Raw genomic sequence first — 27,907 nt, forward strand, 5'->3', positions numbered from 1 at the left:
TTCTGGTCCTGAAGTCAGGGTGCTGCTGGGAGAAACTGCACTCTGACAGTCTGACACTTCAACATCAGACGAGTCGAGCTGCCGCACGTCCTCGCTCTGTGGGCTGTAAACACACCGACGCTGTGTGATAATTGGGCTAAAAGAGTCTGGAGATGTTGTGTGTGTGTGTGTGTGTGTGTGTGAGAGAGAGAGAGACTGTGATGGATGCGACAGGCTCTTCTGGGAAACATTTGGATTATTCACAGTAAACTGTTACACAGAGCTTCTCCGCTCTTTTACTGCACAACACAACATCCTGACTTTACCCGCTAAACCACGCCCCCTTCCTCAACAAGGGGTGGAGCTGAGCTGAATCAGCCAATCACAGACCTGACTGAGTGACATCACCGCTAGCCATGCTACAACACTATAAACCACAATAAACTACAGCAATTTACCAACCATTACGGTTTCTATTTATTAAAGAACACACTTTTTATCCATTTGTAGCTACATTTAAGGTTAACGTTCCCTCACCAGCCTCGTTCTTCTCTCTCTTGAAGTTAATAAGACAAAAACACGCAGCTTGTTCCGCATGTTAGCGAGAAACCGCAAAGAAGCGTAAACTCCTCTGTCCTGAAGACGTCGGAGAACTTACAGTTACAGCTTCACCTCTGACTGTTACAAAGCGCTGACACTGGAGACTCCTTCCATAAACGTTACATAAACATCTCCTTACTCTAAGACTTTAAAACAACTTATCTGTTTATTATTAGCGGAGCGTCTGCTGTACACGTCCCTGTGAATGAGCTGTTACTATGGAAACGAGCACATTAATATAAACCCGTGAAAATAAATCGACACGTTCTGACCAATCAGATTTGAGTATTCAGGAGAGCTGTGGCGTAAATCTATTATACAGCAAGTGAACATTTTTAAATACTGTGATGCGATATGGGCGATATGTGTGTGTGTGTGTGTGTGTGTGTGTGTGTGTGTGTGTGTGAGATAGCAGATGGAGTGAGGATTACTCGGATTCTCCGGTCCCTCCCCCCAGAGCCAGCACGGGAATCCTCCACACTCTGCCTCCTACGCTCCGTCTCATCGCTCTCTACTGACTGTGTGTGTGTGAGTGTGTGTGTGTGTGTGTGTGTGTGTGTGTGTGTGTGTGTGTGAGAGTGTGTGTTTGTTTCTTCAACAGCATGACTAGTAGGTTGGATTAGCTTTCCTCCACTATAGGAAGGTAATATTTCCACAGAACGATCCGAATGTCCATCAGGGGAATATTAAAGACCGAGTCATGCGAGTCCTCGTTTTTTCAGCAGCCTTCGTCCAACATCTGTCACATCTGTCACATCTGTTTCATGGAGGACCGGATCCTCAAAACTCCCTGTAGTCTTACGGCTGGTGCTGAAACGCTTCGGCCATAAAAGCAAACACACTTTTCACTCCAGATGTAGTGAATCAGCCTCTTCGCTCTAATCTCAGGCTTCATCAGCAGACTTTCAGGAACTTTTTTCTCCTTTTCTTCTTTTGAAAGTCTGCCACAAAGCCACGTCAGAGGGTTTCAGGTGCAAGCGTTAGGTCTTTGTGGGTGCAAGCACTCCATCGTGGGCTTACTGGTGGGCTTCAGAGTCAAAATTATATAATTAATAAATTAATACGCTTCTAATTTTAGAAAGACTCATCACATATATGAAATGCATTTCTTCAGTTTAAACACGGTAATCAAGTTCTTAATGAAAACAGCTGGTTTTCTTTCTGACGGTTCAATTTCAGAGAGTTACGTTACAGTAAAATACGATCATCACGTCGTATAAAGGTTTCGTTTGAGCGCTGCAGCGACGAGGCTGAGAGGAGGTGCAGAAATCTCTTCAGTGATGGTACACAGACGTGATGATGTAGTTTAGGACACACTTTCACTTCACACACGGCCACAGGTTGGTTAAATTCACCACACACACACACACACACACACACAGACAGTAAGCTAACACAGGCCGCACCTCAGTAGGTTTAAATGCAGAATTACAGCAGGTTGTGGAGAATAATAATATTAATATAACTACACTTGAGAGCGAATGCTTCACTGAAACACGCAGATACACAGCTCACATGTGCAGCGAGTTAAGATCACGTATTTACAGTGAAAACGAAAAATAAAATCATTTAAAGTCCGTCTAGTTGAGACGTGATCGGCTGTCAGACTTCCTGAAAAGATTCGGTGCACAATAAAGATCTCTCTCATACAAACAGAATAATAAGCAGTACAAGGCCTTATTGTTCTTTTTTGTGTGTCGTTCTCAAAATATCTCTTTATTCCACTGAGATGACGGAGTGGCGTTTTAACGTCTGTTCCACATCACAGGCCAGGAGCAGAAAGACAGACCAGACGCCAACTCCGTGGACTTAAAGACACATTTCATCGCTCGCTGACTGACTGACTGACTGACTGACTGCTGTATCATGCAGGATGTTCCTCCATACACCAGGTGGCGACGTACGAAATAAACCAGTGATCCATTAGCGGTGAGCAGCTATTAGTGCTTAGAGACGGTGCTACGCTTCTATTTGTTCCCTCTGTTATACTACAGCGTGTCCCAGAAGCCTCCATGCACAGGGGACAGTGTTTTCCAGCACCACGTCGGTCGTGTCTTCATCAGTGGATGTTCGTGGACGTAGCTTCTCGGTCAGTTCGCAACACCTCCAGTCTTTTTGAATTTGTTAATAAGTTTGGTGACAGTGTGGTGTGTGTGATGTGCTCGCCATGTTTCCTGTTAAAGTCCATCGCAACCTTGCGACAGCTTCCTGATCCAGCCATGAGAAGGATTTCAATATTTCCTTCTTCTGTCAAAGGCGTTTTTAAAGACTATCTGAAAATATATATATATATAATATAAACTAAGTATGAAAAACTTTGGAAGATGTTTTGCTAAAAAGTGTGAATGCAGACTTTTGGGACACCCTGTATATCCTTATTTTTATCCCACATTCTCCCCGTGTCCCTGTGGGTTTCCTCCGTGTTCTCCGGTTTCCTCACACCTCCCAAGAACATGCCAGGAGGTGGAGTGGCCTTGCTGATTTACCCCGAGGTGTGAACGAGTGTGTGCACGGTGCTCTGTGGTGGACCGCCGTCTCATCCAGGATATATTCCCACCTCACACCCAGCGTTCCCGGGATAGACTCCGGATCCAGGACCACAGGATAAACCTCTTACTGAAGATGAACGAACAAATGAATGAATGAACGAATGAATGAATGAATGTCGCTCGCTGCTGTTGCTGAAATCGTGGCTCCGTGTGACTCCCTAGAGGGGAGTTTATGCGGCAGGTTTATTCTGCAGAATTGATCGTTCTTGCAAAAATGATCAATTCTGCAGAATAAACCTGCTGCACAAACTCATCTCTAGATCTATTCGAGAGATCCATAGATCCACTAGACAGATCCACTAGAAAGATCTATTAGACAGATCTATTCGACAGACCCATTAGACAGATGCATAAGACAGATCTTTTAGACAGAACTATTAAACAGATCTATTAGAGAGATCCAGTAGACAGATCTATTTGACAGATCCATAAGCCACATCTATTAGACTGATCTCTTAGACAGATCTATTAAACAGACCCATTAGACAGATGTTTTAGACAGAACTATTAAACAGATCTATTCGATAGATCTACTAGACAGATCTCTTAGACAGATCTTTTAGACAGAACTATTAAACAGATCTGTTCGACAGATCCATTAGAGAGATCCATTAGACAGATCTATTAGACAGATCCATTAGAGAGATCCATTAGAGAGATCCATTAGACAGATCCATTAGAGAGATCTCTTAGACAGATCCATTAGAGAGATCTCTTAGACAGATCTAGTAGACGAGTCTGTCTACTGTGGTGCATATTTCAGTAATTAAGCTGAAAAAAATGAAAACAAGAGCTACTGCTGTTTAAACATTTTTCACAGAGGAATAAATCTGTATCATCCTGTAAAGAAAAATTAAAGTACAAATATAATACAAATAAAGCTTCAAATGTACGATTGTAATTAAATAATAAACATTTCCTTAAATCTCATGAGTGTTTCATGATGTTAATCTAATAACCACGAGGGCTGTTATACGATTATAAGACTTTATTTAACAAAAAAAACAGACTAAAATCTGCATTTATAGAGCATTTACAGTGCTCTGCACAAGACAAAGGAATCGTTTAGTAAAAGATTCGACACTTTTCCCTGGTTATAAATGACAGTGGTGTAAATGAATCGATTCATCAAAAGAATCATTTCGCACATCACTGGAAAGCAATTTGAAAAATGACCGTTACTTCGCGCGAGACCTTTCTTTTTAAAAACTAGCGTGTTTATATTTAGCTTAGCCTACTTATCTATAATCAAAAGGATGAAGTGAAGTCAAAATAATTATAAATGTGCATGAATCTTTCTTTACACAATGAAAACCCAAAACTTTTCATGACTGAAGCTCGTATAGAGCCGACTCAGTGACCGACTCAGTGACCGACTCAGTGATTCACTCACCTCGGACGCAGAGTAGTGACATAACGCAGGCTGAGATTTATGTCCCCAAACAAACCGCGTCACTTCACTCAACAACTTTAAAAACTTTAACCCGATTGTGAGGAATAATCCGGACATGAGTGTCAGCTTGCTGAAGTGCTCCAGAGCGCGGAGGTGAGAGGAATTCTCCCGCACTGAGGTGAGCTCATGATGAAGCGGAGAGCCGGAGCAGAGCCGCTCACTCACCCTCACTCACTCACTCACTCACTCCCTCACTGACTGACAGGGACAACAGCCAATCAGCTGCTCCGCTCTGGGCAGAGGGGCGGGACGAGGTGCTCGCTCGACCAATCACTGGCTTCCATGCGCACAGGTGAACGCACGCGGACACCTGCACGCGTAAATAAGTACACAGACTTACAGTTTCCTGCTCTTTAATCCTGTTTTTAGTGTCTATACCACTTTTAAATAATAAATAATAACATTTTATTAATTAAATAATTAAATCTGATCTTTTCCTTCTTGTTGTTCGTTTAGAGTCAGTGTGCACGTTATGATTAATTGTTATTTATTACCAAAACTAGAGATGTGATGTGATGCACGTGTACATGTGATATATACATAAATATATAAATTTATTATACAGTGTATAATGTATAAATTCATCTTATAAACATTATGCAATATTATACATTATAGACGCTTTTCTGTTTTTTTATTGTCCAGGATAATAAAATATCCTGATTTGTTTTTTCTGTAAAACATCCAAGACTTAAAAATATCCAGTTATAGAAATTATATCATTAATAATTATTATTAAAACTCCAATTTAAAAAATACAAACCTTACAATACAATATTCCAAATAAATTACAACTTTCATCCAATTTGCAACGTGCTGTAATTACAGTAAACCATTTATTTAACTGCTTTTGCAATTATTACTATTCTTATTATTATTACTATTCTTATTATTATTATTATTATTATTATCATCATTATTATTATTATTATTATTATTATTATTATCACACAGTGTTGAGTTGTAAATCAGGAGTTTTACAGTGCTCGTGCGCCATCTAGCGGCCGGAAGTGGCTACAGCACACAGGATTATGGGTGCATTCATGACATCAGTGTGACCTGAACATTTCCCTCATGCATCAGCAGGGAATAAAGTTATAATGAACCGCACAGTGAAGTGGATTTAACACTCACACACTCACAGCCGGGCGTCAGGCTTAAAGCAGCTCGGGGTGACTGCAGAGAGTCATTCAAACCCAACAGAAAACACACCTGAACACACCTGAGAACACCTGAACGCACCTTAGCACACCTGAACACACCCAAGCACACCCGAACACACCCAAGCACACCTGAACACACCTGAACACACTTGAGCAATCAGAAGAACTTAGTCTTCAATCAGCTGATAGGTGTGGTTCCTTTTTTTATTTTTTATTTTTTTGTCTGGAATGAAAGTCTGCAGTCACACTGGGTTTTGTAAGCAGTCACACATTTTATAAGCTCCGCCCACTAAACAGATCATCAAACCTCCTCATGCAGTGAAATGATTAGTTTGCACTTTTTTATGCTGCAGTGGAAAATAAAAGATTTTAAAAATGAGTTGTTATGGATGTATTTTGCCCCAGGGGTCCATGAAGCATAGACACAGGGTCTGCGATGTTTTTTTTATTCATCAAAATCACAATCCACCATCATTAAAGTTTATTTATTGTATTTATGACTTATATTTATAGTTTGTATACTTATCAACTGAATTGTTTGGTCACTTCTCTGACGAAATATCCAGCTTGTTCTGGTGAAAACACACACACACACACACACACACAGGCCGAGCTGGTAAACGGGAACATTTCCTAAATGACTGTTACTATTTCATCACTACCGACACTACTGAAAGATTAACACAATTAAAAAATCACAAACATTTATAGATCTGTTTAAGTTCAGGTCATAACGAAGCTGGAAAATAACTTACCTGCTGCAGGTGATGACCAGCTCCACTGCAAAATAATAATAATCATCTGAGCAAGGGAAATATCTTGATTACAGACAAATGTGTCTAGTATTTCTTATTATAAGATTACACTAAACCAAATATATGAGTATTAAACCTAAGAACTGTGTAAAAGCATCTACAGATCAGAATGATTAATCTTAAATCTGATTTAGAATCATCTCATAAGTTGGTAGTTTGTTGGATAAAGCTGAATTATTTTGATTTTTTGATCAATTTTTTAATCCAAACCTCAGTGAATCATAAACAGGTGAGGCTGTAAGTCATGTCAGCTTGGGCGTGGTGCGTTCTGTCAGTGGAAAGTTCAGGAATAAAAACCTCCAAGAACATTACTGTGCACATTTGAATAACGAGCCTAATGACATGACATTAATTTGTGTTGAAGGTGTGTGTGTGTGTTGAAGGTGTGTGTGTGTGTGTGTGTGTGTGTGAGACAGAGGTTCACAGAGTTTTACAGTTAAAGGGTCTCTGTGTTTAACAGGTTTGAGGAAGCACTGCTTTACATAATCCTACACAGCTCTAGACTGTACACACTTGTGCAATGTTGTGCAAGGTGCTGTACAACACCGGAGCCGAATAAGACATAAAAAAAGAAGGAAATGTCCAAACTGTGGCATAAACACACAAATTACAGAGATGGTATAATGAAAGAAAGAAAGAAAGAAAGAAAGAAAGCACACAAAGCTACCAGGGCTGATGGTCTTAATTCATATTTGAATTGATGTCTATTTGTATGTGTACCATTACTGACTGCAGATCACGTGTTGCCCAGGGCAGAGGGGTGCCAATACTTTGTAAACAATTAGTACACCTGTACAGTGACCTGATAAAACGGAGAATGAGTGTGTGTGTGTGTGTGTGTGTGTGTGCACATATATATATATATATATATATATATATATATGTATGTATAATATATAATTAGATTGAAATGTAATTAATTTACATAAATTTATCTAAATCTAATACTGTATTAACTCGTATTGTGTTATCACGCCACCTCTGTGTGTAAGTTATTAGTTTAATATTCAATAAATCATGCGTATTGTTTATAATGTTTATAATGTTTATGTACACTTCTCCCAGTTCCTGTTCACTTTTCCATTCCCTTCCACAGCACGTGGCTACGCCCTACGTCACCCCACAGCGCAGCCAATCAGCTGCAGCGACGTTTGAATAAATTACAGAAAGCGAGCATATGTAAATGAAGCGCGCATGTCCGAGAGGTCATTGGCTGGGCTTTTGGGACGCTCAGCCAATCGAGTGAGCGAGAGCGCTTCAGCTGTTCGTCTCGTCCCGCCCTCGTGCTCGTTTTGCAGCTGAACGCGGAAGTGTTGTTTTTTAAAGGGACAGACGCGATTTTAATGGGCGACGGCTGCTGGGGAAAAATAAGACAGAGAGAGAGAGAGAGAGAGAGAGAGAGAGCACACACACAGAGACACACAGAGAGATACAAGGCCCGGGTGGCGGAGGACGTGGATTAAAAAACAGGAGCAGAAAGGATGAGATTTGCTGGTGGATAGAGAGTCAGGGGAGCTGTAAAGGAGCTGTAAAGGAGCTGTAATGGAGGTGTGTTAGAGAAGGTGAAAATGGTGAGACGGGGTGGGTGTCGATGTGTTTGGACTGGAGAGAGCAGAGGAGAGCTGATCTGATCTGCTGTTACTAAAAATAAAAGAAGAGAGCAAACACTTTTCTTGCTGCACACACATGCTGGCTTTGTAAGAGACTTGTGCCTGCCATTACCATCCTTTTCTTCACACACTTAACCCGGGGTGAGTAACACAAATAACCTCTTACTGCTGATCTCCAGCAACACATCCGGCTCTGGGCTTTAATCTGCTCGCACACTTGCTGGTTTTCTGTTTCAGGACAAAAAAAACAAAAAAAACAAATCACAGATTCCTGATGAAGTTAGATTAGGTGTAAATCTGAGTGACATAATGAGTGTGTGTGTGTGTGTGTGTGTGTGTGCACGCCCATCCTTTTCATTCCTCTCCTGATCTGTTCAGGATGTGTGCTTTTTTTATTTTTTTTAATGAGACCCTGGTGTGTGTGTGTGTGTGTGCTTTTGTGTGCAATTCATGCCATTTTGGACAACCTGAAGGCCAGTGTGTGCATTGTCCTGCTTCATGCTTTCCATCTCATTCTCTTTTGTATTTTGTGTGTGTGTGTGTGTGTGTGTGTTTGTTCTTGATTTTGCATTTGCTCTTTCTTTGTACATACAGAGAGAGAGAGAGAGAGAGAGAGAGAGAGAGAGAGAGGCAGAGGCCCCTCGTGGACTTTAATAAAAGAGTTTCTGTTCTAGAGATTTGTGCAAAATGTTAGACTGCATAAGCAATTTCACCTGCATCCTAATCATGCACACACATGCATGCAATAAAAGCATGCACAGAGAGAGAGAGAGAGAGAGAGAGAGAGAGAGAGCGCGACACACACACACACATGCAGACAGACACAGACAGACAGAGAGACAATGAGACGAGCAGAGAATGATAGAGAAGGCACCACAGGCACCCTGAGGGTTTGGGTTTTTCACTGAATGAGTGTGTTGAATGGCACACGCAGGTTGGGGAGCGAGTCAGGGGGTCATTAGGAATGCACAGTGCCCTCTCTGAACCGCACGGCGCTCATTATCAAACCGGGACCGAACCACACAGAGGTTTTAAAGCCATCTGGGAGGCTGTGGTGGGAGGAACGGGTTGTGATGTGATGGTGTTCGGGACGAGCGACACTGCAGGCGTCAGCACCTGTATAATTACAGACAGATAGAGAGACACGCAGGGGTGTGAGACGCGTACGACAGAAGCACTGGAACAAATAAAGGTGCACTCTTAAGAAATAAATGCACTAAACTGTACTTTTGATTGACGCTGAGAAGGTACCATGTTTAAAAATCATTCGAAGGCACAGAATTAGATCTTCATATCCACCTTTTAAAGCTCTAAACTAAAAGCTGATTAAGTTACAACACACTATTAAAGATGCAAACATGTTCCCTTGATGTTACATCATCAGCAGCAAGGAAAAGTATTCAGGCCAGTTTTATTTAAACAGCGCTTTATATAAAACAAGCAGCTTTGCAGAAATCAGGATGTAATTTTAAATTTAGATCCCTGTTGAACAAGCCAGAGGAGACAGCGATGATGGGCGACGCCGGATAGTGCGAGTAGAAATCACTCATCTTTTACAGAAATGTGCTATAAAGTCGTACAGAGCTGCAGAGTGTGTTAAAGGATGGTTAGTTTGAGCATCAGAGTCTTTATGATTACAGGTTTTCGGGGCGTGTTTACAGAATCTAAGTGAAATTATGGACAGATTAGACTTCAGTTTGGAATCTTGTATTTAAAATCCACTACAAATCACACACAATCTGATCCACGCAGTCCACCGTTAAGGTTCTTACGCAAGACTGAAACATGAGAAAAGTGCTAAAGTGTAAATGTCAGTGTACAGTCACTCATCACGTTTAGTATGTACCTTTCACCACATACGACAGGAACCTGAAGACCCACTGCTGCACCTTTAAAGCTTTACTTACCTCGTCTGTATTTTGTGAAACGAAAATGCACCTGTGCAGTATTTCTGGTTTTTTATCTGACAGTGTGGAATTTGATGCTACGAATCCGTTGACGTGTTTAGGTTAAAACTCAGCTGTTCGTACAGTATGTTGTAATGTCTTTGTAAGATACGTCATCCTTTACGTCATCTGCTTTGAGGAATAAATAAAACAAGCCTCCGTAAACCTCAAAATCGAAGATGTGTATCGATTCCTCAAGCTGGGGTACGTGGTGTTAGATCATTAGTGTAGATACAAATTTCTGATTTGGTTGCTTTTATCCAAAAAGACTTAAAATTGAGACAGGGAAGCAACTCCGCAGCTCAGTACTGGTGGGATTTGAACTCACAACCTAATGATCAGTAACTTATACTCCTGCTTTATAACCTCATGGGTAAGGGAGTATAGTGAGGGGTTTTTCCGACTATAATGTGGCACTGTATATTTTGCAATATGTGAGATTTGACCTCATAACCTTCTGGTCATTAAGGCACCATAAAGCCATTACTGTTCCTTTATCTGTTCGTCTCTGGACTCTTACGTCAGTGTGCAGTTAACTGTAATGGAAGGTCTGTGTGTGTGTGTGTGTGTGTGTGTGTATTTCCAGCGTGTGTGTGCCCAGGCATGTCCGTCAGCTGTAACTGTGACCCTGAACACGACCGGGCGTCTGTCTTCCTGCTGTTCTTTCTCTCTCCTTTGTTTTCTTCTCATTCTTCTTCTCTCGTCTTATCTCCCTCCTGCTAGATCTGATCTGGAGTGTGATTGTGCTGCTTCGCTCCTCTGCTCTTGTCCTCTGAGTCAGTGGTTTCCAGGCAAGCTGTCTCACACGCGCACACACACACACACACACACACACACACACACACACACACACACAGAGTGATGTAGGTGCTCAGGAAGTCCTGCTCAATAGATATCTCTTGACCTTCTGTTGGTCTTCAGCTGACGTGTGTGTGTGTGTGTGTATACCTAACATCTCTGTCTCCTTAAATAGCTCAGACTTGTTGGGTCAGTGTGTCATCATCTGGAGCTGATCCCAGAACAGTTCAGTATGATGCCATTTAAGGTTTCGTCTGGGCCTGGCCACAGAAAACTGATCCTAGATCAGACGTTATATAGAATAACCAGTACAGCAGTTTAGCACTGACCTGGGATCAGTTATTGGTTTTTAACTGAGAGTTTGGTTTACAAGTCTGTTCCCAGATCAGCTCAGGCTTTGGTCAAGTGTTGGAGAAGTCGAGGAATCTGACCCTGGATTCCAAAATGTTTATTTCTTTCCAGTAGGATTTGGTTGTATATAAACTGGTCCTGGGTCAGAGATAGAGCATAACAGCTACAATACCCAGCACTGCAGCTTAGCTTAGCACTGACCTGGGATCAGTTATTGGGTTTCACTGGGAAAACCTGTTCCCAGATCAGTTACTTAAAAAGAATTAGCTACTGTAAACCACCACTTGGAGAAAGCCAGGTCCTAGCTGTCTACTGTAGTAGCTCATCTTAATATCTGATCTAGGATCAGCCTGGACAACCAAATCCTCCTTTAAACCATCAGGAACTGATCTCAGGTCAGTGCTAAGCCGCTGTAGAGATTTTCTAAATTTCTGAAGTTCTTCAGTCTGTGTTATAATTGCCTCAGAATGACATCATGATGATTAAGACAGTCACATGTAAAGAGTGTGAACTGTTAAACATGGCTCTGAGAGCTGAAAGCCTGACTGCATGACCTCGACATTCCTCGTGTAGAAATATCAGGGACGAGCGCTAAGCAAGTGAACCGCTTCACGTCGCACCACCGGCTTCTACAGCGTCCACATTTCAGGCAAACTGTGACACTGTAATAAACTTTAGCAAGACTGAAAAAATGATTCAGCATTCTTGAGAAACTGATTCCTGTTCTGAGGTATAAGGTTAGGGCTTGACAGGATTAGCAGCGCAGGGTTCGCTGAGATCTCATTCACTGCTTTCTCACTTTAGCAAGACTGAACATGCCCACTTTCAAACACAAGCTAAGCAACACGCTCCTGAAACTGTTATCTGTAATATCCATTGTCATGATGAGCGATCTCAGAAGGTACTGAACGTACTGAGTGGAAAGGGATGAAAATATTTCCTCACACTCTTCTGTACTTTTCCAAATGATCTCAAGCAAACTGTAGACTTTTCTAAACTCTGTGCAGGAAACCTGTTTAACCGAAACCCCGGCACGGCTGAACGGCGTGTCTGAAACCAAGCTACGTTTAAAAACTGCCTCAGGAACAGCTTCAGAACGGCGTTTCTGACCACCAGCGCTCGCTCGAATGTGTGTGATGTACTTTGTCAGCAAACCTGGAGCTGTAATTAGCGAACACTTGCTAGTAAGTTAGCTAGCGAGGAGAAGCCACTCGAGTGCTTTAGCTAAACAAACAAAAGCTCTGTAAAATAAGTTATAAATTCTAGCTAGCGACGGTATTCGCTGGATAAATAGCTAATTAGCGCTAGTTTGGTGGCTGTAGTCTCGTTCTGATTTCCCCTTGTTTCAGCGTCCAGATTCCGACAGTAAGGTCACATCTTGGGCAGGAAGATAATTTAACTTATCAAATACAGTTTTTAGCACAGAGCTGTTGAATCCTGGATTGTGATTGGACAGAAGAACAGGAAGTAACTCGTTTCACGGACGTTCTACACCATTAGCCGTGACTGTAAACAGATGTTGTTCTTGGATGAATAAAGAATTGTAATTGTTGGTAAGTTGCTGTGGTATAAGAGGAATAAAACACTTGGGGACGTGCTGTTAGAGGAAAATAATCAACTACAGGGTGATAACAGTAACCCCGCTTCATCACATCACTCCGTCACTGATTGTTTTCCTACAACAGCACAACATGGAGTGTTTTATTCCTTACTTAGATAGAAGAATAAATATAGCAGTGACAGGGATTATGAGTGGTTTTTAATTCTCAGCAAGCGAACGATTCAGTGAATGAAATTTTTAGGGAAACTCAAATGACTCAAGCTGCAGAAGAAAAATGAAAATATCAGTTTTTCCCAAATATCCCTCAATCTCAGGACCCCCATTGACCCCTTCCATCTTTTCACTTCTGTCCTTTATTCACCTCTTTCTCTCTCTCTCTCTCTCACTCTCTGTCTCTTTTACAAAAGAATAAAGCAGCAACACCCTCACATCCCCTCTTAAGCCTTCAAGTGTGTGTGCACATATTCACAGAACTTCGAAACCGGTTCAGGAAGTACGTATGTGTGTGTGTGTGTCTCTATTTTTAGTGTGGAAACTGTGAAATGAGGCTCCATAGGGACGTGTTGTATAGATGCACTAAAATCACACACAAACACACACACAGATGTTGTTTCGCTGACTGATGAAAACACACAGTAACCATGTCAACTCTGCTTCCTGACTGTGGCTGTCTCTCTCTCTCTCTCTCTCTCTCTCTCTCTTTTACAGTCCGTCACAATATTAAAAGCTATTCATGTACAAAGGATGAGTAGAGTCAGAGAGAATGAAGAAGAGATGGATAGAATGAGGGAGCGACAGAGGGAGCAAGTGAGAGACAGGTGGAACGAAGGAGAGACAGACAGAATGAGAGAGAGGGAAAGAGTTAGGCAGAGAGAGCGAGGGTCAGAGGCAGAGAGAGATGAAGGAAAGGAGTGGAAGGGGGAGACAGGTAGGAAGAGGCAGGGGGGAGAGAGAGAGAGAGAGAGAGAGAGAGAGAGAGACAATGAGGCAGAAGGGGGGAGAGAGAGAGAGAGAGAGAGAGACAATGAGGCAGAAGGGGGGAGAGAGAGAGAGAGAGGCAGAAGGGGGGAGAGAGAGAGAGAGAGAGAGGCAGAAGGGGAGAGAGAGAGAGAGAGAGAGAGAGGCAGAAGGGGAGAGAGAGAGAGAGAGAGAGAGAGGCAGAAGGGGGGGGAGAGAGAGAGAGAGAGAGAGAGAGAGAGATAAAGAAAGACAGCTCCCTACTTTGAATAATGTACACAGTCTTCTGGAATGTTCTGTTCATCTCCCTGCAGCACTGACAACAAACACCACACACACACACACACACACACACACACACACGACACACATGACACAATCGACACAAGCAATCAAATTAACTGTACTGAGACAGACAGTGTGTGTGTGTGTGTGTGTGTTTCTGTGTTTGGGGCAGAATTCTCCAGGCCTAATGGGGTCTGGTCTGTGTGTCTAGCCACGCCCCCTTATTCCCCTTATATGGGCACAGAGTGTGTGCTCTTAAAGGGGAAGTGTGTGTGATAGAATTTCTCTTTTACTGCCTAGGTTGTCTTACCACTCTCTCTCCCTCACACACACATTTTCTAAGTAGTGCCTCTGTTCCCAACACACACACACACACACACACACAGGCATTCAATCCCCCTTCCTCACAATTCATCAAGTGTATAGAGACCCCAAACTACCAGCTCTCGCTCTGTGAGTGAGTGAGTGTGTGAGTGAGTGAGTGTGTGAGTGTGTGAGTGTGTGAGTGAGTGTGTGAGTGAGTGTGTGAGTGAGTGTGTGAGTGAGTGTGTGAGTGAGTGTGTGAGTGAGTGTGTGAGTGAGTGTGTGAGTGAGTGAGTGTGTGAGTGAGTGTGTGAGTGTGTGAGTGTGTGAGTGAGTGAGTGAGTGAGTGAGTGGGTGGATGGGTGGGTGGTTATATGCCATGGGCACATTCCTGCATGCGCAGACACACACACACACACGCAGACACACACACACACGCACACACACACACACACACACACACACAGGCATTCCGGGTTGACAACTCTCATGTTCTGACGTATCTGCTCAGCTGTGAAGTTCCCCTTTCTAGAATGAACACACACACACACACACACACACACACACACACACACTCACAGCTGTGAAACTCCCACCTGCATTTGACTCACAAGTACAAGTTGTGTGTGTGTGTTTGTGTGTGCGTGTTACAGGGTATCTCCTGGGTAGCCAGCACTATTGGCTATGGTATGTCCCACACACACACACACACACACACACACACACACACACACAGACAAGAAATCAGCATGAGTGAACACACACTGGGCAAAGCAGGCAGGTGGGTGGGACTAGAACCTGCACATGTGTGTGTGTGTGTGTGTGTGTGTGTGTGTACAATACCATAGCACTAGGGCCCCCTTTCCACTGTCCAATCACATGTCTGGGATCGGTGAAGCCCCGCCCACATGTGGAATGCTTACAGAGAGTGAGAGCGAACGAGTGTGTGAACTGAACCCATTGTGTTAACAGAGAGAGAGGGAGAGAGGGACGACCGAGTTGAGCGTGTGTGTGTGTGTGTGTGTGTGTGTGTGTGTGTGTGTGTGTGTGTGTGTGTGTGTGTGTGTGAGCGAGCCAGAGTGAGCCTGGGAGAGTTTTTGTATTAGGTATCAAGTGTGTGTGTGTGTGTGTCTGTGTGTGTGAGAGAGAGAGAAAGAGAGAGAGTCTATATGTATGTGTGTGTGTGTGTGTGTGTGTGTGTATATATTATATATAAAACCATACGAAAGAAAGAGCGAGAGACATTGACTGTAGAGAGAGAGAGAGAGAGAGAGTGTGTGAGAGCATAAACAAACTGATCCTGTGCTTTTTAATCTCACTCTTGTGGTCTTCTTTTACCCCCCCCCCGACCCCCCCCCCCCCCCTTTTACCCCAACCCCCCACCCCTCCCCTCCAATCTTGCTCTCTTTTGCTCGTCCACCCACCAGCAGGACGGACAGATTGAGAGGAAGAGACGGAGAGAGAGGAAGAAGAGAAGAGAGGAGGAGTGTAGCAGAGGTAAGTAAGGAGTTATTGTGGTCATAAATGCTCTCTCACACAAACACACACACACACTAACTCAGCTATAAAAACTTTATTGTTATTGCTGTGTGGTTTATGAAACTCCAGAGTCTGGAATCACTCTGTGTGTGTGTGTGTGTGTGTGTGTGTAGGGCTGAGTCAGTATGACACTAAACGTTGACACTACACTGATATTGTCCTGATACAAATGATCGGATCGGATCAGATCGGATCGCACGTGTTCCGGTCCGCTCCTGTGTTTTAATGCAGTCTGATGTCAGATCTTACATGTAACACAGAGTGTGTTCAAACACACACCGCCCTCACACTCGTCGCCCTGTAAGGTGTTCCGTATCAGATTAGATCAGATTAGATCAGACATCGTAGTATATTGGTATCGTATTGCATATGAAGAATCAAGAAGATTCCGATTATGAACTCATTTAGTAAAGAAAGGTCTCCATGAGGACATTCCCGGATTCCCAGTTTTATCCTGAGCTCAGGTTCCTGTCCGTGTGGAGTTTCCTCTGGGTTCTCCGGTTTCCTCCCACCTCCCAGAAACATGCTAGCGCGCGCGCGCGCGCGTGTGTGTGTGTGTGTGAAGGACTGACGTCCCAACCAGAGCGTATTCCGGCTTCACATCCAGCATTCCCGGGATAGACTCCGGATCTACCACCACACTGCCCAAGCGTTTAGTGAGGATAAATGAACGGATAATTATTTACATATTTATGTGCGTAAAATCTGAGGAGTGATGATATTATTTCCGTTTTAGTGGAAATTGTACATGGTTAAGGTTCATGCTCGGGGATCTGAAATCATAACCCTCTGTCTTTAACTAGTATTTTTAATTAAACTCCGCCCCCAAGCCAGACCCCGCCCCCTCTCCAGTTCAAGGAGCAGTGTGTGAACTCGTAGCACTGAATCTCGTTGTGCGCAGCAGCCGTGAGACTCGGCACTGGTGCGTGTGGTGAGAGAATGAATGTGTGACATCACAGGCGTGTGTGTTTTGCAGCAGATAAACCCACGTCCTGCAGCCCTGCACGCAGATAAGCACAGAGACACTGTCCTCAGTGACACCCTGTGTGTGTGTGTGTGTGTGTGTGTGTGTGTGTGTGTGTGTGTGTGTGTGCACACGCGAGCACGCAGCATTGTTTGTGGTAGCACCATGACTTCCTGAGCACTGCTGAACCCTGACTGTCTTCTCTAAACTGTGTGTGTGTGTGTGTGTGTGTGTGTGTGTGTGTGTGTGCGCTGGTCCTGACAGCTGAGTGTGTTCTGAGTGAAGGTCACGTGACCTGATGTAACCAGTATTTCCAGAATGTTCCCCTGTGTCACCCCTGAGAGCTTTCTTTAGGCTTTGACCTTTGACCTATGGTCAGTTCTGTAACGCTGCACAGGACAGTATGAGGTTAGCTGGAGATCCGCCGTGGATCGGTTTCACAAGGCTGTGCTGAGTCCAGCACCTTAGCGTGTGTGTGTGTGTGTGTGTGTGTGTGTGTGTGTGTGTGTGTGTGTGTGTGTGTGTATGTGTGTGTGTGAGCGATCAGCTGTAATTGACCCGTCTTAGGTTCAGAGTCCACTCTGCACTATCTTTTTAGCACGAGCGCCCGGAATGGCTGCAGCTCCGTCACCTCTGATAAACGGCCATCTCGCGTCTATAAATGGTTTATCCTCGTACAGTCCATCAGCTGATCCACTGTGCAGAAGAATCCATTATTTAAAACGGTTTTTAAAATCGTCATACAAAACCGAAACATGACAACAAGTGGAACGAGTGTTTAAACGGTTAAAGTCACAAGAATACCTACTTCCTGTTATTTGACTTGATGTTCTGGAAGGTTAAAGATGTAGCGTGTAGCTAATGAGTCTTATACTGTGTATGGACAGTGTAAAAATAAATAAATAAATAAATAAAAACAGATCTTGACCTTCTTTTCTTTACGTCGTGACTTTTGGAAACGCTTCTCACGTGTCTGTGACGTTACACAGAAACCCGACATGACGTCTCGGCTACTAAATACGACTAACTACGGCGAAGATAAACTCCTGTTGTGTGTTAAGTGTGTAATGTGGGACACAGTTCTGAAAACACTGCTGAATACGACACTGGACTCAACATCACACTATAAACACGTTTACGTGTTTCATGTTTCTCCGGCACTGGAGCTGCAGGTGTGGTGTGGCCAGAAGACCAACAACATGCTCGCGTTTATAGATGTATGTGTGTGAGCGTGGACGAGAACTGTTCGTTTACACACCTGATTCACGTCCCGGTGTGTGTTAGTGCAGAGAAAAGACCGAACTGACGTATCAGCAAACTGTGCACCTGTAAATACACACCTACATCCCCCTGAAGCCCAGCCACATACACACACACACACTCACATACACACACACACACATATATACACACACACATATATACACACACATATATACACACACATGCCCCTCTCACACCTTCAACCTGATACAATGTGCTACTTGGAAGTAATAAACACTGTGTGTGTGTGTGTGTGTGTGTGTGTGTGTGTAGTATAATATAGTATAGTTATAGTTATGTTATCACTCTGAAGCTGATTATTTTCCTTTAACAGCACGTCCCCAAGTGTTTAATTCCTCTTACAACACAGTAATTAAGAAAACGTAAAGTTTCTCAGGTCATTGTGATCATTGTTGTGTACTCCATTGCGTGTGTGTGTGTGTGTGTGTGTGTGTGTGTTTGCACTGATTTCACTCAAAATGAACAAGAAAAGGAGGTTACGACCCAGATGGAGGTCAGCTGACTCGGCCAGAAGAGGGAACATGTGACCTAGTGAGAGTATTCTTAGGTCACCTGGAGTATTGTGTTAGAGAAAGGGGGCGTGTCCTAACCTGCTGCTCAGAAGTGAATGTTCTTCCTGATCTTGTGATTGACAGTTCAGCGTCTCTGGAATGCCCGGCTCAGGATGCAGCCCCCGAGCGACCCATCAGGAGCCCCGGAGTGGCGTGATTGGCCACTGGCGTCGTCTGGGCGGAGCTTGAGGGTAGACGTCATCTGTTTGTTTTGTTCGACGCTTCACTGACACTCCGCCCCTTTGGTGAGTAAACGGATCATTGTGTGATTATTAACTAGTGATTATAGTTTATTCTAACTCTCTCTCTCGCTCTCTCTCTTTCTCTCTCTCTCTCTCTCTCTCTCTCTAGGCCTTTGTTCTCTTCCTGAGTAGGAATGCTGTTGTTGCGTCACACGAGCAGCGTCGGAGATGGCCGAACTCAGGGGCTAGGCTCAGGGTCAGAGGGCAAAGGTCAACACGGGTGGACGCGGACGAACCCAGATACTGTCGAGAGCGAGCAGGCACACACGTAAGCAGACTCTCGATCATACAGCCGATCATCAGCTACACGTGGTGCTGTTACAGGAAACTAATCAACAGCAGGGTGGTGTGATGAAGCGGAGTTACTCTTACTGTCCCTGGAGCTGATTATTTTCCCATAACAGCACGTTCCCGAGTGTTTCTATACCATAGCAATTTGCCAACAATTACAATATTTATTAAATATGGCATGTTGTACTTTTTATCCATTTATAGTTACATGTGATGTTGTGAAACATCCAACATAGCATATATATAACATAGTGTCATGTTCCACACACTAGATACTGATTTGTACACGTTTCAAAAGATCCATTACACAGAGTTAGTTAACTAGCTATGTGGGTAGTTACACACACACACACACACACACACACACACACACGCCTCTGTTTTCCTGTCAGTGGTATTACACACTGCTGTCCTCTGTTGCATCACTTGTAGCAGTGTGAAAGACTCGCTGCTGCATCCAGAGACGTCCTCCTGAGTGTGAAATAAATTAGGAACCAGGTTCTGAGCAGTTTGTACAGTGTAATGGCGTTATGAGGAAATGTGGATGCTAAGTGAAGTAAACGGCTGTGACTCTACTTCCTGCAGTCACTCATTACTGGCTGTACACGTGGACGGATGAACATGACGCATAAATCCATTCTGATAATTTCACACTGATCTTTGATTTGATTTTTTTTTTTGTCTCCTGTATGTAAGACCTGTCCCGTACCCGAGACCCGTGCTTACATCATGAAAACGGCTGAAAACAGTAACGGAATTAAATTTGTGCCAAAAGTATTGAACATAACTTCAAGAAATGAACAAAAATGTAGAATGAATAGAATTTCCTCTCATTGGTTTTTGAGGTTTGGACTGACAGCTTCCTGACCTGGAAGTAGAGACGCTCCTGAGAGCTCGTCTCGGAAAAACAGTCGTATGAGACTCCCCAAACCTCAAATATTAATTACTACACAGAGATCTGCATCCAGAACGCTCTCCTGAATTCACACCACTGAAGCCTCGACTTCCAGGTCAGGAAGCTGTCGATTCAAATCTCACTGACCAATGAGAGGAAATCGCTGTTAAGCCCCGCCCACACGAGAGGTTTGTGCCAGAAACCATGCGTAAACCATGATTAGCGAAAAGGAAGTTTAGAAAACTGTTAATAAAGAGAACGCTGTTTATTAGAAGACCATGTTGAAGTTTTGGCCCTGAGTTCGCTGTCTTCAGTTCAGAGTTTTTCTTCTTTCTCACTGTATATTTTTGTTTCTTTCCTGAAAAGTTACGTTCAATACTTCTGGCACAAATTTAATTTCATACACCAGCAGCATGAGTGTGTGGTTGATCATGACCTCCAGTGTAGAAGAAATCTTTTTCGTAGAGTTTCTTGTAAATCTTTTAAGAAGTTTTCAAAACATCACGTGTGTTACGTTGATGAGACAGAGAAGGACTTCTCGTTTCTGTTGTCCTCCATCTTGAGTGGAGCAATGGAGAATGGGTACGAAATTTTACAAAGAATCGTAAGACTTTTTGCGTGACTGTTCGTGTACGCGACCGTCCCATCGTCCCATCGTCCCATCGCGCTGTCCCTGTCCAGGAGCCAGCTATCGTGTTTATTCCTCACATAACACTGACAATAACTTCACATTTACCAGGAAGATCGCATGCGAGCGTTCAGATGTGACTCTCGTGATCAGATATGTTCCGGATTTAGAACCTCGTTTGAATGTGGCCCAGATCAGCTTTTTAAAAAATACAATCCGAGATGTTTACACATCTTTCTGTGAAAGCAGCCTGTGATCTGATTCTTCAGTGCAAGGGATTATGGGAAATGTAATTAAAGGTGTTAGTATTACAGTTAATGTGTCCTTCAGTCTGATCTGACTGTTCTTCACATGCTGTTCTTCTCTCCGCTGATGTTTTTCAGGTGTTGTGCTGCAAGGCATTATGGGAAATGTAGCATGCCAATACTAAAGCGGACCTCCGGGATCTAAAAATTCGTCCAGTTCCTTTTTTTTTTCTCGCTCTGTTGAACTCTGCAGAACTTTTTAGAACTTTTTAAATATAATTATATACATAAATTACCGTGCAACTGTCTTTACAAAAAAAAACAAACAAACAAAAAAAAAGAAACGTCGCCATGCGTCATATCCACGTGGAGTTGGTCCGGAAGGAGGCTCGGGCCGGAGATCTGCCACCGCCCACAGACCCACAGGTGACCTTTGACCCCCAGCCAAGACCTTTGAACCAGGAAGAGCTGCGGCTGCAGAAGGTTTATCAGCTTTCCATATTTTCCCAGAGAGGAGGGTTTAAAGGGGGTACGAAGCGCGGATTAGAGGAAGCGTCCGACCCCGTCGTCGCCCGCAAACGCCTCCTTCAGGACGAGGAAGAGGATGAGGACGACGATGAAGAAATGGAAGGGGAGGTGCCGTGTGGAAGAGGCTCCGCCCCCTTGCTACCACCTCTCCCCGCAAAAGACGCTTTTGCCCCGCTGTCACCCAAATCGCCCCCTATGGTGGACCCTCACGCGCCCCCTACTGCCCCCCTGGAGCCCTCGCAGTCCTCACGTCCCCCCTTAACCCCCGCCGAGGCAGTAGAATGGGGGGCGGAGCTTGAAAAGACCCCACCCCCTTCTGAAAGACAGCCCCACCCACCTTCGCCCCCTTCCTGCTCCAACGGGTCCAGTTCGTCAGACAGGAGTGGGGAGGTGAAGAAGAAGAAGCTGCTGTCGTTCAGTGACATCGGAGACTCGTGCTCGGAGGACGAAGGACCGTCGACGTCCAAACGCTGCCGTCTGGCGCTGACCCCCGGGATCGGACTGGCACCGGGACGCAGCACCGACTCCAAGGCTGCCCCCTACTGGACACACCTCCTGCCTACAGCCAGAGAGCAGGGCAAAGTAAACACACACACACACACACACACACACCAGCTGCTCCACTCTAACACTCATAATGTTTCCACAAAGGATCCTAATAATAAGGTCTCATAATCTTCACTGCTAACGCTAACCTGACAGGAATTTCTAACAGGATCCTTAAATGATATTTTTAAACATCTCATAATGCTAACACTAGCCAGCTAACTCACGTAAACAAACCTGACAGCATTTCTGAGAGGATCACACTCATAAATGTACTGAATTTCACTGCTATTACTAGTTACTGGCCAGTTAGCTAACACAAGCTAACCTGAATGAACTTCTGAAAGAACTAAGTCATATGTATCATGCTAATGCTAAACATCTAGCTAACGTCACAGGATTTCTGAGAGGATCACATTCAAATGTTCAGGATCATCACTGCTAAAGCTAAATAATGCTAGCCAGAACAATGCTAACCTGACAGGATTCTTAAATTATCTCTAGAAATGTTCAGGAATGTTCATAATGCTAACAGCAGCCAGATAACTCACATAAACAAACCTGACAGGATTTCTAAAAGAATTATAAGTCATCTTCATAAATGTTCCTAATGCTAATGCTAACCATCTAGCTAACGTGACACCATTTCTGAGAGGATTCTTAAATTATAATCCAAAATAGGCTTGAAGACACACCCCTCTTTGCGACACACACACACAAGCGCACACAAAAGTGTTTACAACGTGTTTTTGTAAGACGTTTTTATCCTGTTTACTGTAACGCTAGTTCCTGAGCTAGCCTGTTTACTGTAACGCTAGTTCCTGAGCTAGCCTGTTTACTGTAACGCTAGTTCCCGAGCTAGCCTGTTTACTGTAACGCTAGTTCCCGAGCTAGCCTGTTTACTGTAACGCTAGTTCCCGAGCTAGCCTGTTTACTGTAACGCTAGTTCCCGGGTTAGCCTGTTTACTGTAACGCTAGTTCCCGGGTTAGCCTGTTTACTGTAACGCTAGTTCCTGTGCTAGCCTGTATACTGTAACGCTAGTTCCTGAGCTAGCCTGTTTACTGTAACGCTAGTTCCTGGGCTAGCCTGAACTATGGGTTTTAATGTGACTTCCTGTCTCTTCTCCTCAGAGCTCGGCTGAGTGTTCCCGATCGTCGCGGAGGCTAAAGACCAGTGCTCGCCTCAAATCGTGAGCTACACACACACACACACACACACACACACACACCTGTCACACACACCTGTCACACACACACTTCATAAACACTTCATGTGGGCTACTGCTAACGTGTGTGTGTTTTATCGTGTGTGTTCAGTCGACAGCTGCGCAGTGGCAGGCGCACCGACACCAGCCGCTCGTCCTGTTCATCGTTAGCTGTTAGCAGGTCGCTGCTGGGAAACTTTGAGGTATTTCTATAAACTGAAACTCCGAGTCTTTATGTTTCACTTTAATCACTAAAATGCAAAATCAAAAATGTACGCATACGTAGAGTTCAAACTACAAATGTGTGTGTGTGTGTGTGTGTGTGTGTGTGTGTGTCTGCAGGAGTCGATCCTGAAGGGTCGGTTCTCTCCGTCAGGACGAATCGAGGGTTTCACAGCTGAGATCGGGGCGAGCGGCTCGTACTGCCCCAAACACGCCACCCTACCTGTACAGGTGACCTACTACGACACGTCCGAGCACAGCGCGCCCTCGCCATTCCTGGTAAGCAGTCTGTGTGTGTGTCTGTGTGTGTGTCTGTGTGTGTGTCTGTGTGTGTGTCTGTGTGTGTGTCTGTGTGTGTGTCTGTGTTACACTGCTTTATGCTCATGTTGTTTAATCCACTGTGTCTATGCATCTGCGTGTGTCTCTCTGTCTCTCTGTGTGTGCGCGTGTGTGTGCGTGTGTGTGTGTAATGTGATAGACTGCATTATGTCTAATCCACTGTGTGTGTGTGTGTCAGGGTGTGATCTCGCTGGAGCCCCTGGGAAAGAAAGGATACAGTGTACCTAAAGCAGGGACCATTCAAGTGGTGAGTCACTGAGTGTCCTCTCTCTCTCTCTCTCTCTCTCTTTCTCTGTCTGTATCTCTCTCTCTCTCTCTGTCTGTATCTCTGTCTGTATCTCTGTCTCTCTCTCTGTCTCTGTCTCTCTCTCTGTCTCTCTCTCTCTGTCTGTGTCTCTCTCTCTCTGTGTCTCTGTCTCTCTCTCTCTCTCTCTGTCTGTATCTCTCTCTCTCTCTCTCTCTGTGTCTCTCTCTCTCTGTGTCTCTGTCTCTCTCTCTCTCTCTCTCTGTCTCTCTGTCTCTCTCTCTCTCTGTCTCTCTCTCTTTGTCTCTCTCTCTCTCTCTCTCTGTCTGTATCTCTGTCTCTCTCTCTCTCTCTCTCTCTCTCTCTCTGTGTCTCTCTCTCTTGCGTGTCAGTGTTTCCGGTTAACGAGTGTTAATTGTCGTGGTAATTCTCCTGTGTGTTTGGTGTTCAGACCTTATTCAACCCCAATAAGACTGTGGTGAAGATGTTCCTGGTGACCTACAACTTCGGGGACATGCCCGTCAATCACATGACCTTCCTGCGCCATCGCATATTCCTGGTGCCTGTGGAGGAAGGGGTGGAGTCAGGGGCGGGGACAGAAAGCTCCGCCTCTGACAGGAAGAAGATTCTATGCTACCTGATACACCTTAGGTCTGATGTTTTTCCTCGGTCTGACGTTCTGCCTGAGTTTAACCTGAAGACCTCGTGGACTATTTAACAGGAATATTAATAAAATCTCTCTCTCTCTCTTGTTCTCTCTTTCTCTCTCTCAGATTCCAGAGCTCCAAATCTGGAAAGATCTACTTGCACAACGATATCCGGCTGCTATTCTCCCGCAAATCCATCGAGGTGGACACGGGGATCCCTTACGAGCTCAAGTCCTTCACCGAGGTGCCAAGAAACCCCAAATACTCCCCGCGAGTGTGACCCCGACAAACTGCAGGACGGACTTGTAGGAAATAAATAAATAAATAAAAAGCCTTCTGACTCGAGAACAGTGGAACCACACACACTTACACACACACACACACATTCTCACACACACACACACACACACACACACACACACACATTCACACACGACACACCAGAACGACGGACTCTTCACTGACGTAGCTTTGTGACTGAAGAGAGTTTTTCCCCTAGACAGGATATGTGTTTGCTCTGCCTAAGCCCCGCCCACTTGAGACTGTCGGCCAATCGGATCGGGTGTCTGGTTGTAGGCGTGGAGGAAAGTAGGACTGCAGAGAGACTGTAGTGGATTTGGGACGTGGCCTACAGACTGATTTCCGATTTCTCGTCATCTGTAATGCCACTCGAGGACCAGAGCAGCTTCAGAGAAGGAACTCGATCAACAAACATGGAACTCGTACGGAGGGGAAACAGACTCGGGATCTGATCCTGGAATGTAGACGGAGAGAAGGACATTTTGACTAACTGTGCTAGCATTAACAAACTGTATCGGGAGCGCAGGACGCTACAAAACTGGACTCAGTCAGGAATTGCTGCCACCCGCAGGCCGGCTTTAGTACTGCAACAACAAAAACAATAACAAAGGCCTTGAAGGAGTAACAGTGGCACAATATAAACTCGCCAAACGTCCGAACTTTTGTCACGTAGCAAGCTGAGTTTGCGATTCGGCTACAACATCACACAGCTTTACTGTCACACAACATGTTCACTAAAGCCCCAGTCTGCACTCACAGCCCTCTACAGGCCGGTGTTAATACTGTGACCTCAACACTTAGTTTGCCTTTCATTAGGGTTCAGCCTTCTGGAAATTTATCGCTGTTGCTGTTTGCTTTTTGTGACCATTTCAACAAAATGTTCCTGCGAATCAATGAAATCAGACGGCGTCCATTTTAAACTCCAGACTGGAGCCTAGCTAAAGAATTTTGGGATTCAGCTGCATAAACACACAGTTTTACCAGTTTACAACTTACACTTCAGGAATTACAGCTTCAGTACTACAACCACCACAACCACAACAGCCACAACAGCCACCACCACAATCACCACAACAGCAACAACAACCACCACCACAATCATCACAACAGCCACCACCACAACCACAACCACCACCACAATCACCACAACAGCCACCACAACACCCACCACAACAACCACAATCACCACAACAACAACAACCACAACGACAGCAGTTAATTTAGCAAGCTAGCAAACTATCAGGTGGTTAAAACCATTTGTTTTGAGGTGTCTATTTAAAAAGTGATGAATTATCTGTGAGTCAATAAACTCTGAGTGTTAATTTGGAGTTTCCTGATTGGGCGTTAGTGAACTTTGTATTTCTTAACATTTTAACTTGATAGATTCGTTAATTGCTGCCACCTTCAGGCGGGATTTAGTACTGCAACAAAAACAATGGCTTTGAATAGCAACGTTAGCGCTACGTAAAAACACAAATTAGTAGTTTGTTGAGTTAGCGAACTCTCAGTCATCTGTTTTGACTTTTTTATTGATTGTGGCTTAAAGAGCAGAATTTGGTGTTTAGTTTCAGTAATTTAAGAAATTATTTTTTCTTTAAAATTATAGTAACGAAGGCGAAACCCCAATCAGAACAGATCTGGTATCGTGACCACAGCGAAGAAATCTTAACAACCTTAACTCAGAGGGTTTGCAGACTCTGATGGCGTCCATTTTACAGCATTTTACAAAAACCATGTTTTTGCACATCATGAATCATGATCATGAATTTCCCTTTACAGAAAACAGAGGCCTTTAAACACTTACACTGACGCTACGTAATGACACAAAACACACGTTAGCTGAAAGTTAGTGAACTTTGTGAGAGCTTGGACTTTTTCCTAAAAGAGAGCGTTTTAACTTTAATTCCATTCAATCCTTCAGTTTCAGTAACACACTCATTGTCACAGACCGTGAAGTCCGAGTCCAGGCCGTTGTAGCGTCGGCGCCCCCTGCAGGACCCGAGCAGTAGTGTTTCATTTAACTTTCTAACCGAGAGAGAGAGAGTGAGAGAGAGAGTGAGAGAGAGTGAGAGAGAGTGAGAGAGAGTGAGAGAAATATGCTGCACACTTAGAGGGCTGTGTGTTATTTTTCTTCTGGAGGGATGAAGTGTGGAAGAGGAGGGAGGGAGGGAGGGAGTGGGGTATTTAAAATCAGATGATGTATATGTATATTTTAAAGATAAAAATAAAAGTTTGTGGCTTGTGGGTAAAATCAGCTCTGTGGTGATGTCGTGATGAATATAATGATGTTCTGAAATGTGAAAAAAACACACACACACACACACACACACACACACACACACAGGTAAAACATCTACAATCCCAACACATAACCACACTCATGGAAAAAAGTTCATAAATAAAAATCCTTCTTCTGTAACTCGCATAATGTTACTTCACATGTTGTTGTTGATCTGTTCATCTGTTTATCTTTTCATTCTTCCTTCACTATCAGAAAATCCGTTTATCTAATTATCACTCCATCTATCTATTAGCTGCTGCAGAAGGGTCACTAATCAGCTAACGGAGACTTCTGGGTAATTTACACAGCCATGTTGTCATTATTGAAAAAAACTAAAGATAGATAGATAGATAGATAGATAGATAGATAGATCAAATTAGATACACGTGTCTTGTTCTCATGTAACTTATTTGTCGAGGATTTAAGTGTAGAAAATGTTTTTTTTTGTAGTGTCTAAAGAGGATAATAATTTCATCCCCTCGTTTATTAAAACACTTTTAAACACTCTTTCGCTCACTACATCCCTTCTTTCATTTATCCATTAATCACTCCGTTTTCTTTCATCAATAATTCATCCTTCATCCTG

The 27,907-nt window shown here is 43.9% G+C and overlaps 2 protein-coding genes across 4 annotated transcripts in view; one reads left to right on the plus strand and one right to left on the minus strand.

Annotated features, from left to right (window-relative positions):
• The window catches only part of LOC113528517 (uncharacterized), a 56,189-nt gene extending 51,425 nt beyond the window's left edge, over positions 1-4,764 (minus strand). Inside the window, exon 1 of the mRNA XM_053229239.1 lies at positions 4,522-4,764. Within this exon, the coding sequence (XP_053085214.1) occupies positions 4,522-4,543 (22 nt within the window). The 5' untranslated portion in view covers positions 4,544-4,764. The remainder of the gene's footprint in view (positions 1-4,521) is intronic.
• Positions 4,765-7,871: 3,107 nt separating this feature from the next.
• Positions 7,872-27,478, plus strand: LOC113527911 (atos homolog protein B). 3 transcript variants are annotated; one of them, XM_034299137.2, is made up of 11 exons: positions 7,872-8,310; positions 15,798-15,867; positions 18,793-18,953; positions 19,060-19,218; positions 21,148-22,119; positions 23,215-23,273; positions 23,401-23,491; positions 23,631-23,789; positions 24,028-24,096; positions 24,545-24,744; positions 24,867-27,478. In XM_034299137.2, the coding sequence occupies exons 5-11, from the start codon at positions 21,361-21,363 to the stop codon at positions 25,018-25,020; spliced, it is 1,491 nt and encodes a 496-aa protein (XP_034155028.2). In that variant the 5' UTR covers positions 7,872-8,310; positions 15,798-15,867; positions 18,793-18,953; positions 19,060-19,218; positions 21,148-21,360; the 3' UTR covers positions 25,021-27,478. The 3 variants fall into 3 exon arrangements, with proteins under 3 accessions (XP_034155028.2, XP_034155029.2, XP_034155030.2); XM_034299138.2 differs by having other exon boundaries at positions 15,801-15,867; XM_034299139.2 differs by lacking the exon at positions 7,872-8,310 and adding an exon at positions 14,742-15,476.
• The last annotated feature ends 429 nt before the right edge of the window (positions 27,479-27,907 follow it).

Source organism: Pangasianodon hypophthalmus, chromosome 24 (assembly GCF_027358585.1).
Source record: "Pangasianodon hypophthalmus isolate fPanHyp1 chromosome 24, fPanHyp1.pri, whole genome shotgun sequence".
Classification (NCBI taxonomy): Eukaryota; Metazoa; Chordata; class Actinopteri; order Siluriformes; family Pangasiidae; genus Pangasianodon; species Pangasianodon hypophthalmus.